The sequence below is a fragment of the Uloborus diversus genome, chromosome 2 (genome assembly GCF_026930045.1).
Source record: "Uloborus diversus isolate 005 chromosome 2, Udiv.v.3.1, whole genome shotgun sequence".
Lineage (NCBI taxonomy): Eukaryota > Metazoa > Arthropoda > Arachnida > Araneae > Uloboridae > Uloborus > Uloborus diversus.
The window spans coordinates 10,763,963-10,784,627 of NC_072732.1; the positions used below are offsets into that span (position 1 = coordinate 10,763,963).

Sequence of the window (20,665 nt, forward strand, 5' to 3'; positions counted from 1 at the left end):
TATTTTATTTTATTTTTTTTTTTTTTTTGTTTTTGAGACATTAAAAAAACTGACTGTACTCTTTCGGCTATTCATTTTTAAGAGTTGGAAACTACTGCAACCAACCTAATGACTCGAATTTTAGGGATGGGGATGACTATGGAATGTTCCATTTTAGATTCTTCCTTGCAACCATTCTCTCCTTTGCCGGCACTGGCGTTACGCTTTTTCTACTCTAACAAAGCTCTAGAGGTTTTCGTATTCAATAAAAACTAGAATCTGAAATTCAGTCATGAAAAAACGATCCTTTGAGAAAAATATGAACTCTCCCTGTCTGCGTTTTTCTCTGAATTCGTTTCCATAACGACTTAGAAATCTAGTCCGAGAAAAAATAAGTTATTTGTAAACTCCCTTTCCCCAGATTACTTCATCAATTCTCCCCCCCCCCCCTGTTTGATTTAATCGCGTCGATGTCATACTAACCAGATCTTATAAATACTTCGTTTGACTTGATCTGTTACCGGCAAAGTGATAAATTATAACTAGTTGTCCTTAAAATTATAATTGGTGTTAAGATTTTAAATTTCAAACATATTGTTACAAATCCTGTAAATAGTAATTATTGTAGTAACGTTACCTGTAAATAGTTTCCCGTAATGAATATACAACCCCTTTTCATTCGGCTAAAGTATACGACCCCCTATTTCTTTTTTGTTCATTGATAAAATTTGATAACGGTCTACTATTTTCCAGAAGCGTTTGGAATGTTTGAGAGATTCCTTTCGATGTTAATAAAGGCGTCCAGCGTGATAAAAAGTTGAGTTTCGATTGAGATTTCGAACTGAGAGCGTATTTGCTCTGTTTATTGCGAGGCATTTCGCTGTGTTGTTTTCGTATTTGGAAGTAAATACGTGTGTAAACGTTGAGTTTACGGTATTGTGTGATAATTGCTTAATTGCTGATGAATAATTTAGCAGTTGTTGACGATTGTTCCTGTACATAGTGTAAATAAATTTCCTGTGTTTTTATCAAGAACTGTGTCTTCATTTCAAGAAAGTGGAAGTCGCACCGAATCCGTTACAATGAGTTGCTCAGAGCAATTTGAGACATAAAGTGTTTTGTTTTCCTCGCCATTCCACAAACATGATCAACGGAAAATCCGAATCAAAGCTAGCTTATTAAAAGAATATTATTTAAAGGTATGGTATATTTTTTGGTTGAAAGGTTTTCATTTTAATGGAGTATTTGATGTTGTTTAGCTTAGTTGGCTGATTCCTTTAGACTTATGTGGAACTTAAAACCCTGTTTAGTGGCTCGTTTTCTTTTAAGGGGAGCCAGTACTCCCTATACCGTCAATGTTAATTTGCACAGATTCGTGTACCTTTTTCTGAAAATCTATTTAAGATACATTTATGAAATTTTTTCTGTACCTTAAGTAGACTGTTTTCTCTATGCTGAAGTAACATTTTACAGAAAGGAAGCTTAGTTTTTTTTAAAAAATTCTAATGCGTATGTCACTATATTTTTTTCAAAAAATGCCGTTTTGTAACACGAAACCAGCTCTATAAAAAAATATTTTTGGAATATGAGAAAGATTTTACTTCAGTATATGCAATTTGATGTATGGAATAGGTGGTAAAAATTTCAAAGCCTAACACAAGTTAGTTTCTGAGAGAAAGGAACATTTAGTTTCAAAAATACCATTTCGAGATATTGCAATTTAAAGGGGAAAATCATACCTTATCAACATGCGCTTAATTTTTTTTAAAGCTTATTTTAACTTACTTCTCATATGAGCACGATCAAGAAATTTGTATCATTAAAAAGGTATTGAAATGGAGTTTGAAAACATATAAAAATCACGAAATCAAATTTTTGAAAGTATTTAGGGAACTGACTCCCAAAAAAAAAATTTAAAAAGAGAAAACATCGTGTGATATCGCCAAATAAATAGCTTCCAGGTAAATGTGACCAAACATGGCGGCAAATTCTGAGGTTGACTCGCAGATGTAGAATGTTGCCACTTAGTTAATAGTTAATTTCTAATAGCGATAGCTTTGTTCTATCGCCCACGTACACTTAGTCTACAACTTTAGCTTTATCGACAGTCTACTCATTCAAAACATAACGCGAAAGCGTAAGTTTCACACGAGAAGGCACTTCGCCACGCCTCCTCGAACGCAGAGTTCCATTTTACGCGGGGATGATCGGTACGCAACCCACGCGCTTCTAAAGGAGACAACCAGACAGCCTTAACTTGGGCGTGCATTTTAAGGGGTTACAGTATCTCAAAAATGATGAAACGATCAAAAAAAATTTTTATTGCTTATTTCAAAACAAAAAACTATTCTGAACACAGGGGTAAAGTTTCAATGCTTTAGTTTAAATAATTAAAAAGTTATGAGTGGTTTTAGGCCATGCTCCCTATGTGTTCTAATGCAAAAGAAAAACTTCAAATTGCTTTTTCTCGATGATGGTTTTTTTTTTGTGTTTTCATGTCATTAGAATCCCTAAGGATTTTTTTTCTATTAAAGATACAGCTTTAAAGTAATACTTTTTGCAATTGAGGCAACATATTTGACAAAACTGTGCATTGGATAAGCATTTTATAAATTACTCTAATGTTTAGAGAATGTTAAACCTTTAAAAACCAAATTTTTAAAAAAAAACTTTGATTTTTTACATAATTAATCACAGAAAATTTTCTAATGAACTCATAAGAAAATGAATGCACAGATTTTTTAGAGATGATTATAGTGATCGTTTTGCAAAAAACGTTTTTTAAATGAGTGCAAAAATAAAAAAAGCCTTAGAAATTTTAAAAAGTTGAAATTTTCCTCATTTTTTTTGAATTTTCAAAAAAAAAAAAAAAGGCAATATTCGTAAATTTTGAAAATAAATTATTGATTACTGTTTGGTTCTATTTTTATTTATTTACTTCTACTTTAATTCTTAACTTCTACTTTAATATAGAGGGCGCAGTTTTTGTATTGTTCCATGGAACGATAATAATAAAAATGGCAGTTTTGGCTGAAAACTCAATGATGTTGTGTGGCTTGTTTTTACACACATAAAATTACGGTTTTTTTGTGTACGTGGAAATTTTTCCTCTGGCGCAACGTACAATTACGAAATAAGTATGCATGTTATGATTTCAAAGAAGTATAAAATTTATGTAAATTAAAAGAAATTGTTTGAAAGGTACTGTGATCCCTTAATGTGTAAAAAAAAGTCTTAGTGTCCTTTACATTACTTGTCTGTTGTCATTTTAGTTTTTCTTACATTTTAAAACTGCTGCTTTTACAACAAAATGCTATGATCCGAATATACTGTTACAAATTCTGTAAATAGTAATTATTGAAGTAACGTAACCTATAAATAGTTTCCCGTAATGAATATACAACCCCTATACATTCGGCTAAAGTATACGACCCCCCTATTTCTTTTTTGTTCATTGATAAAATTTGATAACGGTCTACGCATTTCGAGAAGCAGTAAAAATGTTGTGGAAACTTTTCGATGTTTATAAAAGCGTCCCGCGTGATAAAAAGTTGAGTTTCGATTGAGAATTCGAACTGAGAGCGTATTTGCTCTGTTTATTGCGAGGCATTTCGCAGTGTTGTTTTTCGTATTTGGAAGTAAATACGTGTGTAACCGTTGAGTTTACGGTGTGGTGTAATATTTGTTTAATTGCTGATGATTAATTTAGCAGTTGTTAACGAGTTCTTCTGTACATAGTGTAAATAAAGCTCCTGTGTTTTTATCAAGAACTGTGTCGTCCTTTCAAGAAAGTTTAAAGTCTCGCCGGATCCGTTACAATACCTTCTGCCGAAAACAGCGAAATAGAATCATCGGATACCACGTGACAAGGGAGGAATCAAGTGCCTTCTCATGGAAAATGGACTTTTTTAATACTCCAGTTGTTTCCGAGATCCCTCCCATTGTTTGCCGGTAACAGAAGACGGTCAAATCTCATTTGGCGAAAATGCTACGAATTGTGAAAACTTTGGCGCTAAGTTCTCTGCCATAGAAAAAGACCCCCCGATAAAAAGAGCACAGAAGAATATGTAAGACTGTATCAAAAAGTGACACATAACTGTTGTGTCGCTCGTAAAAAGAATCCGAAATATAAGAACACTATGTGTCGAATGCATATAAAATTCTGGAATCGTCGTTGAATACTTTGCAATGACTAAGGCTAGAACACCCTCAGGAAGATGACACGATACGACACTCAGCAAACACGACACTGCGTTTCCACCAATGGGAGCGCAGTATTGCTTCCTATTGAACAAGAAATATAGATAGTTTTTGTTCAGTTACTTCCCACGAAAAAATTAATTACTTATCTATCCGATAATGAAATTATGCTAACAATTTGCTTATTAACTAAACGATAGTCGTTGTTCACGGAGTCTTCCTTTTGGTTTTTCTTTTAATTACGACGCTATATATTGTCTTACTATTCAGAAAGAAAATTTTGACATTTAACCAGCAATGAATTAATTACCTATAACTAACTGCAGTTAAATTACAAAAATTCATCGCCTAATGTAATTTTTTATTTTCCTCAATCAATGAATATCTTTAGGGGTTTTTGAAGGAAGCAATACTTGGCTCAGGTTTAAATCGGAGAATGCATTCTCTTTCAAGAAATTCCAAGATCGCACATCCTGGACAATTGAGACCTTGGCCAGTACCTATCGATTGTCCTCTTTTTGACTCCTTAATAGGTGTTATTAAATATGCGAGTAAAAATATTTAGTTTCCTGATTTTACATATTAGTCTAGTTATTGGTTTAGTTTTTTTCCTCTGAAAAACATTCTAAGCATTCCAAAGGAGGAAATGCACTGATGAGTACTTTCTTCTTTTAGGGCACACGAACTGTGCTCAAAGTTTTGAAGCACGATTCTTTGGAGATGTGTGTACTGGAATTAAGAAAAAAAAAAAACTTGAAACTCTTTACTTATTAGTGTATTGCAAACTTCTGACCAAAATTTATAGCTAAATTAATTTCCCTTCCCCGTCGTCTTTTGAGTTTTGAAAGTGGCTTTCTAGATGTGGGATGTCCAAAATCCACTCGGACATAAAACCGCACAATTAGTGCCAAATTCATACTAATTAGTTTACCGTTGTGGTAAAATATTTATTATCTGGAAAAACAGGAAGTCTCTTCTCCAGTTTCATGCTGTCCAGTATTGCAAAATATCTAGCTGTTTGTTGACTTCTTTTTGTTGTTTCTTTTATTTGGTTAGTGTAGCTGGATCTATCGCTTTAGTTATCTAGTTACTCAATAGATGACGCCACTAAAGCCAAGATATCGCGCCATCTCTTGAGTAGTCGATAAGTCGACTGCCACACTAACGCCAATGTTTTGGCAACTATATAAAAATTACGAAATGCCTGTTACTGTTTCATAAAATTAATCATGCAAGTTACTTTATCGATTGTCTTCCACCTTGAATTCCTAAGTAGACAACTGAAGAGGACTAAGGCCCCTATAGTGGAAGAGCCGACGCATTCGCCATTTTGGAGCAAACTTGATCCAGTGCTTCGTAGCTATAGCATTGTTGTTGATGTTTGCCTTTCTTTAGCATGTGTTGAATTGAGTCAGATGGGTGGTTGTTCAGCTGTTAATTGTGTAAACAGCTCCTAAAATGATTTTAGCTCTTCAGATTTCCAGCAGTTGCAGAAAGAAAAGAGATGTGGATAAATAATAGCCCGCGAAGTGACTGGCAGCCTGGAAACGACGCCAACTGTTTCCGAAATTTCGCCAATGTTCACTCTTGTTCCCTGTTTAGAGAATGATTGCCAATAAAGGTAGCTTTCCCTGTTGTACGCTTGCTCCAAAATGGAGGATGCGTCGGCCTCTTCAGTTATAGGGGTTCTAAAGAGGACAACCGTTAGGTACCAGTGACAATTGCATTCTCCCACTTATTTCCAAATAAAAAACACCTGCAAAAAAAACAAAAAAAAAAAAAACAATTAAGACACTCACATCTATACATTTTAAACACGGGGGAGCACTTGAGAGCCTTTCTTTCGTCACGGAAGACGAAACAAGTTGAGCTCCTTTGTTTTTGTTCGATACTTCGAATCAGTTCTCATAAAAACTTGGATACGTGGATTTTCGAAGCAAAAAATATCCATTTACTTCTGTAGAGGGCAAACCCTGAAAACCTGGAAAAAAAAAATGTCTTCCTAGCAAACACAACTTTGTAACATCCATTGTGTACCTTTGAGTTTTCAGGTTTTGCCGTAGAGCATGGGTTGCAAATTAAAGTTGCACCATTTGGAACGTAGTAAGTTCTTGAAGAACGTTCGACAAGTTATTGTTTTCCTTTTCATATTTCTATTTCGAATTTCTTTTTGCCTTTCGAACATGCCAACAAATTTTGTCAAGTATAAGATTCAAACCACCAGTTTATCCTTTTTACTATGTAACGTTGCGTAAAAGCCTTATTAGCTTAATCTTAGCAAAAGAACCTGCATTTCTGTCACATATGGTCATGCTTGTCTTAGCTGTTTGTTCACTTTTTATCATAAACACGAAAATATGAAATTTTGTGTTGAATATCTCTGGAGCTTTCATATTAGCTAATATAATGTGTTGAACTCGAAGTAATAATCACGGTAATAAATTTAATCTATGACGGTTATGCCATAGACTGATTGAAAACTACAATTTAAAATCGGTTTTCAGACATTATTACGTTTCTACGGTGCACGCATTAAAAGGACAAAATGAATATATTCAGATCACAGCAATCAACCCAGTGGGAACGGAAGTAATCCTAGCCAACCTGAGTTGACAAGGACAGGATAATGTTGTTGAATCTCGTACACTTTCCAATATATCACTACAGCAGTGGCAAAACTGAGTTTAAGCTGGAATCAAAAGTAGGTAGGGCCGCAGTTATAGTAAATGATCGTCTACAGTCATTCCCGATGCGAAATTTGAGACGTTCACCAGACCCACGACGCTCAAAATGATGCAACTTTTTGTTTTGCTCGCTCTGAGTCGGGGGGGGGGGGGAGGGCGTATCAGACGATGAGGGGCTGCTGTCTGTTGGAGCCCCTCCTACAACAGAGGCAGAGGCAGAGTCTCTTGAGGCTGAGGCGGAACTTGGGGCTCATGGCGAGGTAGACGAAGAACTTCCACATGCAGTCCGCCACGCCCAGCCAGAAGAGCCAGAAGTGCAGGGCGGCGGGAAGGGGCGGCGACTCGGTCGCCGCCATCTCGTAGAGCCTGATCCCGAGCCAGGGCGCCCACGAGAGCCAGAAGAGCAACATCAGCACCAGTGCTATCAGGTGGTCGGGGTTGGCGAGGTTCTCGCCCAGGGCGGTGGCGTAGTCTTCCCGCCTCAGGCATCTGCGCAGGCGCCACAGCGTGGCCAGCACGTACCAGTAGGCGTAGGTGGCGGTGAGGAGCGAGGGCGCAAGCACCAGGGCGGCCAGCGTGGCGCTGTAGGGCAGCGTGTGGCCCAGGTCCAGCATGCACACGTGGGCCGGGGCGTAGAAGCGGCCCTGGCTGAAGCCGAGCAGGGGCGGCGAACACAGCGAGAGCGAGGTGAGCCACGTGAACACCATCCAGCACTGGCAGCGCGTGCGCGTCTGGATGACGTCATAGCGCAGGGGCTTGCGGATGGCCAGGTACCGGTCCACGGACATCCACATGAAGGTGTACACGCACACAGACCACAGGGTCAGCCCCAGGAAACCGGTCAGCCGGCACACCAGGTCGCCGTACACCTGAAAAGACACAAGCTTCAATTTCTGGGAGATTGGATATTCTCGTAATACGGAAAGAAACTACGAATTTTTCCGGCTGATGAAGCATGCACTTACACCTTATGAGTAGAGGCATAAGCAGTATTTCAAAACGTGCTGATGTGTGCATTACATGACTTCCTCTCAAGCCAAATCAATTATAATAGACTCGACGTTAAATCCCGGTTATCACAAATTTGCCATTTCAACTGTGCGCTTGCGCGCGGACTTAGCTGATTTCAAAAATCTTGCTAAAATTAATTATAAACATTTTAAGTTTGGTAATAAATATGAGATGGCAACAAATAAAATTAGAAATCACAAAGTTTTCTTTGATTCAGTTTTTAGGCCTCGGTAAAGATTGAATTTTGCTTCTTAATTATTAATGGATTCGGCGTCTGATTTTTCTGTCCCTTTTCAGGGCCAAATTTTTAACCTCAGAAGAGCGTACTAGAATTGCAGCATAACTTCTAATACAAAGCCGAACCCTCAACCTAAATAAAAATGTATAATACTAAGTTGTTTACTCCTAACGTAAAATATCGTCAAAAGACGGGGTATGACTTTGATATACACCCCCAAAAATTACGCGCCAAATCTGGCATTTCCTACGGACTTTTTAGGGTTACTGTTTCTTATTTTGGTGTTGCCAATTTAGGTTTTTTTCAGCTTTTAGGTTTTTGCTGTTGCCAAATTAAGTATTTTCTTGTATTTTGTACCATTTTTTGAGTTTTTTTAAAAGTTTTGTGGCAACAATTTTTGTGGAAACAAAGTTTTGCGTCAACAAAAACAAAAAAAGTCGCCAAATTTCCGATTTGGGGGGGGGGTATATCAAAGTAGTTCCAAAGACGGATTTCTGTACTAATATTCCAATCATTTTTGAAGTACACAACGTGTTTTACATTTATGTTAAATAAATATTTCCAAGCTAATAAATATTGAAGTGTCATTTTTCTCTTAAGATTATCAATTATTCATATCCGTAGTTTCATATAATATATCACGAAATCGCTGTGAAAATATTCTAATCGCATTCATTAATTTGGTGGGACTCTCGCTCAGCCCAAATATAAACAAGCAACACGAAATCTTAAAACAGAAAGCCCAAAAAGCAAAGTCCGCGCGCAAGCGCAGTTGAAATGGCAAATTTGTGATAACCGGGATTTAACGTCTAGTTTATAATAGTACCTTGGAGTAAGCAAAGAAACTTTTAATATATTCACCCTAAGTTTGTTGTTAACTGAAGCAAAAAATCGTTTTATGCAGAAAATCTTTCCCAATATTGGACATTTTAATGGGATTCAATGGATAACTGTCCAAATATCGCCAATACAAAAAAAAAGCCAAATTTGTCGCCAAAATGGCGAAGAAACTTGGTGACAAAAACCTTGGCGATATATCGCCTACTGATTGCCAAATTATAACCCCACTTGAGTTTGCATTGAAATTAACAATGATTTCCTCCAAAAACGTGTAAAAGATCCCATTTGGAACATCTGAATGCAACCAAAAGGGGAGGTCCACAACTAGATCCTACCCGGAGCCTACTTACCAAATTTCGACTTCCTAGGCAGGGTTCGTACGCTCCTTCAAAACTCCTCCAATACTCCTTCATTCAGGAAATTTTTTTGAGGGGCCCTTCAGACTCCTTCATTTCGGTTTTAACTCCTTCAAAACTCCTTTTTTTTTAGTTCAAGACTGCATAATTTTCTTCTATGACAGTAACTTAAAACACTTCGATCAACAACTTAACATTGTCACTAGGCAAAGAGGTACATGGACGATTTTGATGTAGTAATTGCGTATATTGTTTTCAAAAGATGTGATTTACAAATTGATCATAGAAGTCTTAAAAGTTGAATGTGAGAATATTATTAGATGCCTAACCAGGAAACATCACGAGTTCAGTAATCATGAAAAAAGTTTAAAATGGTTGCATTCGAAAGAGTATCTTTAGAAAAAAATTTGACCCAAATATTGTGTGCCCTCGTCCTTTTGTTTTTGAGATATGGGGGGTCAAAGTCTGTCGAAATCTTACGAAAATTCGCCAAATTTAAAGACTTGGCAAGAAATGGAAAATACCACGTGATTTCATCGCCTGCGTCTAGCAAGACTCTCATTTCCATTTCTGGTCATCTGCAAAGCGCGTAAATGATGTTTCGAATTAACCCTTTACTTGTGTGGGTAAAATTAAAAAGTAACTATGAAGCCTGTGAAATGGAAACTAGAGAGCTTTATCCAGAGGAGCTACAACTTTATAACGAAATTGAACGTAGGATTTAACTTTGTAATCGTGATAATAATGCATTTCAGAATTTAAGTGCATTTCAAGTGTGTTTTACTTAACTAATTTAAGTTTGTACTCTTGTAATGAAATGTGTTGTAAGTAATTAATAATTATGTACGAGAATTAATATGAATAAGTAAAAAAAAAAACATGCTTATTAAAGCTTATATATTGAAAATAAAATGGATAGTTTTTGATGTTGAAAGAACATGATCATGGATTGTAGTATCCCAGCTCTTATTTATTTTTTTCAAAAGTTATTATCATTCATGAAGTTTTATTGTCTGACCACTGCTAGCGAAAATGTTTAATTTAAAATCGAAAAAAAATAATAATTAAAAAAAAGAAAACAACGGATAGTAAATGTCAAAAATTTGCACAGCAAAACTAACGATGTCGGAAATTACTTCATAACAGATTCTTATCAAAAATTTTATAGTCGACGTTCATTACAACAAACCCTGTAGTTCGAAAAAGTCTGTCACTGCAACTGAAAGTCGCTATAACGTAAATGCACATCATATTGCATGTTATTTAGTCATTTTTAAAAATACTGAAGTCACTTTTACCAATTATGTTTCACGTTAAAAGGGAATTCAAATACGAGCAAAATAAAAATTAATACAGTTTTTTTTTTTATTTGAATTGTTAGAGGGTTGACACATAACTTGAAAACGATACACATAACGAAAAACACACTGGAAATAACTGACAGAAATCGTTTTTTTTTTTAATTTGAGAACATGGTTTGAAATCTTTAAAAATGTCGTTTTCTTCGTATTTAGATACTGTTGAAGACTTCAGATTTACGACTTTTCAAAAAAAAAAAAAGACTTTAAAGTGTGTTTACCGTTTCTCTAAGGTTATCATATTTTTTTCAAAACAGTTTCATCATCGAATAAACTCTTTCAGTGGAAATATTTCACCCGCAGAAGCATAAAAGTTTTAAACATCAGTTTTTTAACAGACAGTCTTAAGAATAACAAAACATTCCATTGTTTTTACAATAAAATAAAGCCAATATTTCGGGCTGTGGCGTTTTCCCCCTATACCAGCGATTCCCAACCCATAGGCCGCGGCCCAGAAGTGGGCCGCGAGCAGCATGTTACTGGGCCGTGGACACTGGTCAAGAATCTTAACCAAGATAAAACTTGGGGTATTAATTTCAAAAAATTTTCGAAAATTCTCTAATTAGATATACCGTCACTCAGAAACTCTCCCTTGCTCATCACAATAAGGAACTTCGGGATTAAGGATTTTCATATTTTCTAGAAACTTTCCCCTATAATTGAAGGTGAGATCTAATGAATCAGAAACTTCTTTTATGAAAATTGCCAAATAAACTAGTATTAGCTTCAAGTTAAAAATGCCTCTCCTTTGCTGAACTGCATAACTAACTATTGAATCGAGGCACTTCAGGGGCTTTTCGACAACCTACCTACTTGAATGAGACTTGTCATTGCAGTTAAAACGAACTGATGTGTGCATCACATGACTTCCTTTTACTCCAATTTAATGTCTTTTTCCCATTATTGGCAGTTTTAATATGTTTCAATAGTTTACTCTCTAAATATCACCAACGGTGACCAAATCGAAACCAGATTTAAAAATAAATAAATAAATAAATAAAATCGCCAAATTGTCGTCAAGTTGGCGACAAAACTTGGCGACCAAAAACTGGCGATATATCGCCAAGTGTCGACAAATTATAACACCACTTGAGTTTAAATCGAAATTAACAATGATTCCCCCCCCCCCAAAGGGACAAAAGATCCCCCTTTTGAGCATCCGAATGCAACCAAAAAGGAAGGTGTACAACTAGACCCCACAAGAAGTCTATGTACCAAATTTCAACTTTCTAGGACATTCCGTTCTTGAGTTATGCGACATACATACACACGTACACACATACACACGTACACACATACACACATACGCACATATGCACATACATACGTACATACAGACGTCACGAGAAAACTGGTTGTAATTAACTCGGGGATCGTCAAAATGGAGATTTCGGGTGTCTGTACGTTCCTGGGCACATACCCACGTGTGGTCGGGTTATAAAAAAATTCAATATTCATCTGGGGGTGAGCAAAATGGAAATTAAGGCCGATTTTTTTGGTTAATTTCTTTTCGCGAATACAATACTTCCTTTTTTGTAAAAGGAAGTAAAAATAATAATAATGTAGAAATGCATTGAATGTTGCGAATTATTTGTGACTAAAACTATCTAGTTTCAATCCAGATATCAAAGTCATTCTGAAAATTGTTCTTGTACAATATAGTTATATCTGTGGTGTGACATAAGGGGAGAAGCGGATTAACGTGTCCAGAACTCTTTTTTCAACTCACTTTCAGTCCTAATACGGTATATTATTTACATTTAAGGACAGTTATGAACAGCCCCCCCCCCCCCACAGAAAGTTTTGGCTGTGCAAGTAATGTACAGTAGTTAGTGGGCCTCAATCGCGTTTTCTACGAAACTGGTGGGCCGCACAATCAAAAAGGTTGGGAACCGCTGCCCTATACAGTTGCACGTTAATATCCCGGAACACAAGCCCTTAAAAATTTCAATGCCGCAATCTGTGCCACGAAACCCCGCGCCATGGTAGTCACCCCGAGTAAAGAATTAATGCGATATTTCTCACGCGCTTTGGTGGTGACCAAATATGGAAGTGAAATGTCTTGTCAGATGCAGATGTTGAATTCGCGCCGTACCTTCCATTTCTGAACAAAACTCGCTAAATTTGGCGACTTTACTAAAAATTTCGGCAATTTTTAAGACATCATATTTCGATAACGTGGTCACGAGGGCACGTAGTTTCAGTGCCATAAACATGTTTTCCAATGCTCTTTCGAATGCCACCAATTTGGAATTTTTTTGAATTTCCTTGATCGTGATGTTTCCTGGTGAGACATTTCATAAGTGAAGTAAAACATGCTTAAATGGTGCTTGGCTATTTTTTCAAGTTTTATGATTATTGCTTTTCCTTCCTAAACTCTCAGCAGCAAAAGTCAGTTTGTCTAATTATCTTTACTAATAATAAAGCTGAATGTCTCTCTGTCCGGAGGATGTCTGTAGGATATCTGTAGGATGTCTGTGACACGCATAGCGCCTAAACCGTTCGGCCGATTTTCATGAAATTTGGCACGAAGTTAGTATGTAGCATGGGGGTGTGCACCTCGAAGCGATTTTTCGAAAATTCGATGTGGTTCTTTTTCTATTCCAAATTTAAAAACAAAACTATCATAAGATGGTTAAATTATGAAATTACCATAACGTGTAACCGTAACATGGGCACAAGCCAATTGGCGAGATACGAAATTATCATAACGTGTAACCGTAACATGAGTACAAGCCAATTGACGAGAAAATTCACCATACATTATTTGTAAATACAGGCGAACCAAAAGACCTTTTAATTTTTCTGTTACGGGCGAAGCCGCGCGGGTACCACTAGTTATTTAAATATTTAAAAATGAATAGGTAGATGTACTATATTAAGTGATTGTGTTAAAAAAGACAATTGTTTAGTAAATCACAGTTATTGTACAAAGGGTCATCCACAAACGATGTCATGCCTTGAGGGAGAGACGAGTTCATGAAATAGTGACAAGAAGTGAAATCACACAGTTAATGACAAGAGGAGTAATAAGGTGAAGTGTGGCACTCAGTGACAAAGGGGAAGGGGGTCAAACATGTTGCGAAAAAAGTGCGACATCATTAAAGGACAGCCCAATTAGTACTCCTTCAAAACTCCTCCAAAACTCCTTCATTTTATTTCTGAAATCGAGTACGAACCCTGTCCTAGGACATGGACGTTTTTGAGTTATGCGACTTACATACGTACATACAGACGTCACGAGAAAACTCGTTGTCATTAATTCAGGGATCGTCAAAATGGATATTTCGGGTGTTTATACGTTCTTAAGCACATATCCACGCGTGGTCGGGTTGAAAAAGAAAATTCAATATTCATTCGGGGGCGAGCGAAATTTAAATTAAGGCTGATTTTTGGGTGAAATTTTTTTCGCGAATACAATACTTCCTTTACTTCGTAAAAGGAAGTAAAAATGAAGGAAAAATAAATTAAAACGAGCTAAAGGGTGACATTTTAAATACTTTTATCCCAAGTTTGTTGCGAACCGAGGCAAAAAATCGTTTTATACGGATTAATTTTCCGAATAAATTTTTAATGTGATTCCATGGTTAATTCTCAAAAGATTGCCAATTTGGTCAAAATAAAACCACATTTAAGGCGATACGGGGGTTTCAATTTTTTTAAAGTAATTTTCAATGAATTTCTTTGAAATTTTCAGCATATTTACATGATACTAACACTAACTCAAATATAAAATTTCATTGAATTACTTTGAAATTTAATTTTTTTTTAAATTCAAATTTAGATTTTATAACGCTTTTGTCATATTACTCCTTGCAAACGAAAATTCATGAGATTTATAAAATACTAGCAAAATATGATACGTAAAACAACCGAAATTAGGACGTTGGAATTACTTTTTCAAAATTTTGTCTTAAAGATAAATAATGAGAAGAAAAGCCGAAAACTAGACGTTTTCGATAAAATATGTTCATATTTCAATAAAATATAGCAAATATACTCCACAAAACTAATCAAACAGAAAAATCTTTCACAACAAAATGTTAACAGACCGCTTAAATACTTGGCATAAAATTTTCAGCAAATTGAAATAATAATTCGTTTGCAAGGAGCAGTTTGAATTTTGTAATTATGTCGAATATTAGGTTTTGAGGAAATCAACATTTTCTGTTTTATTGCCAATTTCATTATTGAATAAACAAATTAGTTTTAAATACAAATTCACCACAAATAAGGTCATTTAAAATGGTATTAGTATTAAAAATTTAAATATTATATGCTTTTTTTTTTACTCATGCATTTTTATGTGCATTTTTTTAGTAAAAAAAGGGGGCGTGGCTCCTACAAAAAAGTGTCGCCAGTTTTCCACCGATTCAGTTCTTTTTTCTTTCTAAACGGTTCAGCTAAAGGTCTAATTTTTAGAAATATAATGAATGAAAAAAACGTTTGTTTGATCAATTTTTACTCATCTAAAAGCCCCTTATCGCCTTAAAAAAAAAAAAAAAACGCCAAATTTGTCGTCAAGTTGGCGACAAAACTTGTCGTCCAAAAGCTTGGCGATATATCGCCAAGTGTTTGCCAAATTATAACACCACTTGAGTTTGCATTGAAATTAACAATGATTTCCCCCCAAAAAGGTGTAAAAGACCCCCTTTGGAACATCTAAATGCAACCAAAAGGGGAGGTGCACAACTAGACCCTACTAGGAATCCACGTACCAAATTTCACCTTTCTGGGACATATTATACGAGATACTTACGCACATACATACGTGCATACGGACGTCACGAGAAAATTCGTTGTAATTAATACGGGGATCGTCAAAATGGATATTTCGGGTGTCCGTACGTTCTTAGGCATATATTACGCGTGGTCGGGTTGAAAAAAAAATACAATATTCATTCAGAGGAAGCAAAATGGAAATTAATGCCGATTTTTGGGGTGAAATTTTTTTCGCGAATACAATGCTTCCTTTACTTCGTAAAAGGATGTAAAAAAAAAAAAAAAAACTTGCCAAGTTTAAAATTCATTATCAAAGAAAGTAAAAAATTGTTTTCTAAATGAATTGAAGAACATGGGAAAATCCAACATCTATGTGGAACTGCTATGGAACTTGGTAACCGTTTAGATCTGAACTTTTTTTGTCGGTGACACCGTCTACCCCGAACCTCATTTCGACCGAACTTGGCTTCTTTTCACATTTATGTTTTGTTGGGATTATTTTTTACCGATGTCAGCTTTTGCAGAAGCAGAGTCATTCAAATGAGCGGAATTCGCGCATCAAATTTTTACTTTTCCACTTTACTCACATAGATTCGTCTTATCTGAACGTTTGAAAATTCCATGCAATCCGTGGTTGGACAGTATTGAAGTATTGTGAGGCTTTGAGAAGTTGAGCTCCGACTCTGACAACGTTTACCTCCGGTTGGGAAAAAAGGGAGGGGTCATTGGCACTAAGTTGAGTTGAGGAACTTTCTTTGCAGTTTTTTAAAAATATTCCAACTAAAATCCGAACCAACAACACGTCTATTTTGCACTATACTCCCCTAAAACAGGTAAACATAGTCAAGGTCACAGCTCAACTAACCAGAGCTGCACTATACAAACTGTTTTAAAAATGTAGCCGCCCGTAACCCGTACTTAAGTTAGTTGTTTTGGGAAACTCCAATTATTGTGGGTTCTTGGTGCTGTTTAAAATATTACCAAATTTGCGACAGTCGTTTTGGGGAAGTAATTGCGTTGAATCTACTTCGTGTATGCCTGAAATTAAATTTTTCCATTTCAGTTTTGGTGGATAACTTATGGATTTCGAGTGAAGCATTTGCACATTTTATTTGTTACTCGGTCAAAAAGAGGTTAGGTAAACGTTTATTGATCTTTTCCAGCCTAATCAAATTCAAATAGTTGAGCTTTTTTTTTTTTGCACAGCCAATAGACCACCGTTGTGGGGTAATAACCTCTATTCCCTAACATCGACTCTAGCTGGTTGCTTAACTTCAATGAAGGAAAGAAAAAAAATGAAAATTAATTTGAATTCTGAAATTTTGAATTCAAATTATGTTTTTCGCAATCACGAGTTGCGACACGACCCTACTCATTGGAGTTATTGTTACTAGAAACGGCTCCTGTCCCCCCAAACCTGCCCCTCCTCCTGAGCGGTTACGTGTGTAGTGGTATGTAAAGGCGCGCGCGCGCGTGCGTACATGTGTATGCTTGTGTGTGTGCGTAGACCTGTGTGCATGTACGTAGGCGTGTGTGTGAGTTTGTCTGTGAGTGTGCATGTGTATGAGCGTGCGTGTGTGTAGGACATGGACACCACCGACCAGGAGCAGTGGATTCCGGGGGACAGTGCTCAGGATCAGAGGCCGGTGGGCGGTGGTGCTGCAGAGGCTCCTAGTTCAAGCTGAAAAAGGAACCAAACGCCAAGGACGGTCAAGTGAGAACAATAAGCAATCGTGATTGCTCAAAAAACATTTCAGCCACACACATTGGTCATCTGATCAAGGATCCTAATCTCGCTTTACTTATCTCGATTCCCGTGAATCAGTGCCATAGCTAACTTTGCAACAAAGACGCCAACCTGTGAATGAAATTTCAGACCGCTAACTACTGAGGCCGCGAGAGAGAGTGAGAGAACTGTCTGGTTGAGCATGGCGGGCTACGTGACTTTAAGAGTTTGTAGAACCGCTTACTCTTTGGTGTGAATTCGCAATAAAATATAGTTGCATAACTATACTGAACATTTATTATAACACACGAACGTAACATTTAACATAAATTCAGAAATAAATATAACTTAGAATGATCGAGATATTTCAGAAAGAAAAGAATGTGATACGGCAACGCTGCTTGACTTATCGCTACAACGGAATTTCTTTCTTTCACACACACAGACTGAGGTTTCTGCTATTCCACTAGGGAAGCTTATACCTCTATTAATCCACAATGTTTCCAGGATTTTTGTTTTTCCAGGACAGCACAAAGACAACACAATAGATGGTGGTGCCATCTATGGACAGTTCGAGAGACAATTTAGAACCAGGCCAGGAGCCGAATAACTTCCTAGTCTGACACCCCCAGAGGTATCGTTTCACTTGGAGGACATTGTGACCACGAGCATATTTAACATCGCCCAGTCACCATTAATGACGACGGTGGGGTCCGACCAGTCAGGATCGAACCCGAGACCCTCCGGTCCCGAGTCCAATGCCTTACCGATCAGGCTACCACGGTCCCCAACAACGGAATCTTTTTGTTCTATACAGAAAAAATAAATTTAAGCATTGCCACTCACGCGAGCACTGAAAATAATAATAATTAAAGTCTTAGGCTCAGCTGCAGCTGCAGACGATAAGAACCTACCAATGTCTATCACAGGGCCTTTCAAGTGAATGGAGGTTACTTCTGAGAAGAAATAAAAGGTAGAGGAAGTGGAACCCTATACTACTGATGCTTCAATTCTAAATCAAGTGAGAGCATTTAAATACTGAAGGAAAACTAGTTTCACACAAAACGGCTTTTCGTTTCTTCACTCCCCTGAAATGACAGTCTCACCAGTAAAACAGTGAAGTTACCGGATCCAGTTCAGTCTTGTCACAATGAAGCCTTTCCTTGCATGTCAAACATTACCAAAAAAAAATGTTATCAAATGATCATACTACTGTGTGACCATCGATTACATGGAAAGGCTAATATCCGGTTTATAGGCGGAAATGGACCTATCTATTAGTTTATAGGGATGTTAGTTGGTTTGTTTCAGATGGCACTTTTGCCTCTCTATTATTTAGCCTTAGTTTTGTACAAATGAAAATTTGCTCACAGCAGCATTTTTTAAATCTAAAGTATATTCGATCCATATTCTCACGGCAAAAATTAATTGATTCATTTATTCACAACAAAGTTTTGAGCTTACCATTTTGCTTTTACGTTCCTGAACGAAATGAAAATATTTTTTTTTTTTTTTTTGTTTCCATGGCAACTAGTTTTGTTTCCCCTTATTTTATTTTTGAGAATGCAATAAATGAATAAGCTACTAGTAACATTATAAAACGCGTGCATCAAAATCCCATCGTTATTTTCCCTTCTCCCCTGCTGGATCCATTCAGATGGAATCGTCTTTACTTGGCAGATTGCCAAATTACATACAATCCGTGGTCAAACAGTATGGCACGAGTTCCATTGTTAGTGACGTCAGAGCGTTAGTCGATCAGTGAATTAGCTATTATACAGAGTGTTCCGTTTTAACCCGCAAGACCTTTATTTATTTTCGCAACCATTAGTCCTAGATGTATACTTCCAATTGCAAAAGTATTCAAAATCAGATGCAGAGTTAAGATACTGAAAGTTTGAAGCAAAAATAAAAATGAGTCAAAAAATACAAAATTTAACTTTTTATAGAGGCCCTAGGTCCCCTAACTAATATTTAGAGAAATAATATTCATTGAAAACTATTACTGACACAAAAAGCTTGACATTTGTGCGAACAAAACTCAAGGAGACATTCCATTTCAGTCTTATGGGATCATACAGAAAGAAGAGATTAGAACTCATCGCCCTTTCAAAAGAATGGCAGGTCGTCAAAGTAGAAAATCAAAGTTTTTTTTTTTTTTTTTTATTGCTACTCAAAAATAAATGCAAGTGTGATGCCGTGATACGTAAAAACACACTACAAAACCTCGAACAATTTGAAAAACCACGCTCGATGCACACATATGATTTAAAACACTTGTTAACTGCTATATTTTCCCTTAAAAGGTGTTACTGACGGCGGATGAAAAGTGGTGTAGGTCACAAAACGCTGCGTTTCATATCTCGGTAAATATTGGTCGTATTAATTTCAAACTTTTTGTGTTGGAATTATTTTTCAATGAAGATTATTTCCCTAAGCATAAGTTAGGGGACCTGGGGCCCGTATAAAAAGTTAAATTTTGTATTTCTTTGACACATTTTTATTTTCACTTCGAACTTTCAAGACTTTAACTCTGATCTGATTTTGAACATTTTTGCAATTGGAAGTACAGTAGAACCTCCATTAAGGGACACCTCCGAATAAGGGACACCTCTATTTAAGGGACATTTTTTCTGGTCCCAGTCCCTTTGAATAGGGACTTCCGTGTATTTACCTTTAATTAAGGGACACTCTGTTTAAGGGACAGTCACAAAAAAAATGCAAGAAATAATGTATAAACACATAAGAAATATTGAATCTACTAGAATTCAAGTTTCACTTTTCCTCTAAAAATGATTTGAGGTAAGTTTGACATAAACATATGTGAAGGAAACAAGTAATGTATTGTGAAAAAAAAACTTGCTGAAATCAACATGCATAATTTGCCCTCTCAACAATTTATTCAATTAGGTTCAGGGCCGACGAAGAGTGCACAGCAACTAATTAGCTTTCTACACAAAACATTAAAAAATTGAACATTAATTGTAATTAACATAGTATTACATTGTAAATTATATAACATAAAGCAAATAAATGTAATGAATTACTTCAAAATTATTTCTGTATGCTACAAAACTTTGCCATTACAAAATTTTTGATTAAATTTTAATTAATAAAATAATATAAACTTAGAAACTTGAATAATTATGAATTTTATTTAACATCATGAGACATTTTCAGTATTTAATCTTAAGTGTTAATAGTTAACGTTCATTGTGATATTATACTACTAAGTACGCAGCATGCATCAATTCATCCACTTCTGAATAAGGGACACCTCTATTGAAGGGACAAAATGTCTGGTCCCTTTAGTGGCCCTTATTGAGAGGTTCTACTGTATACATCTAGGACTAACGGTTGCGAAAATAAAGGTTTTGGAGGTTAAAACGGAGTACCCTGTATAGCTACGGCCCATGAAAGCCTCTTTCCCTTAAGAGTAGAGCCCCTTGAGTAGGTGGTGAGGTTTTCGTTCCTTCTAGGGCTTATCACAAACATACCACCAGCCCCTAAAATCGTAATTTCCTTTTACAAAACACAATTCATAGAAAAAA

At 36.3% G+C, this 20,665-nt stretch overlaps 1 protein-coding gene across 1 annotated transcript in view; it reads right to left on the reverse strand.

The window, feature by feature from the left end:
* Window positions 1-7,024: 7,024 nt before the first annotated feature.
* Window positions 7,025-20,665, reverse strand: part of LOC129217802 (G-protein coupled receptor 52-like) — a 29,705-nt gene continuing 16,064 nt past the window's right edge. The window contains exon 2 of the mRNA XM_054852143.1: window positions 7,025-7,732. Coding sequence (XP_054708118.1) covers window positions 7,025-7,732 — 708 coding nt within the window. The remainder of the gene's footprint in view (window positions 7,733-20,665) is intronic.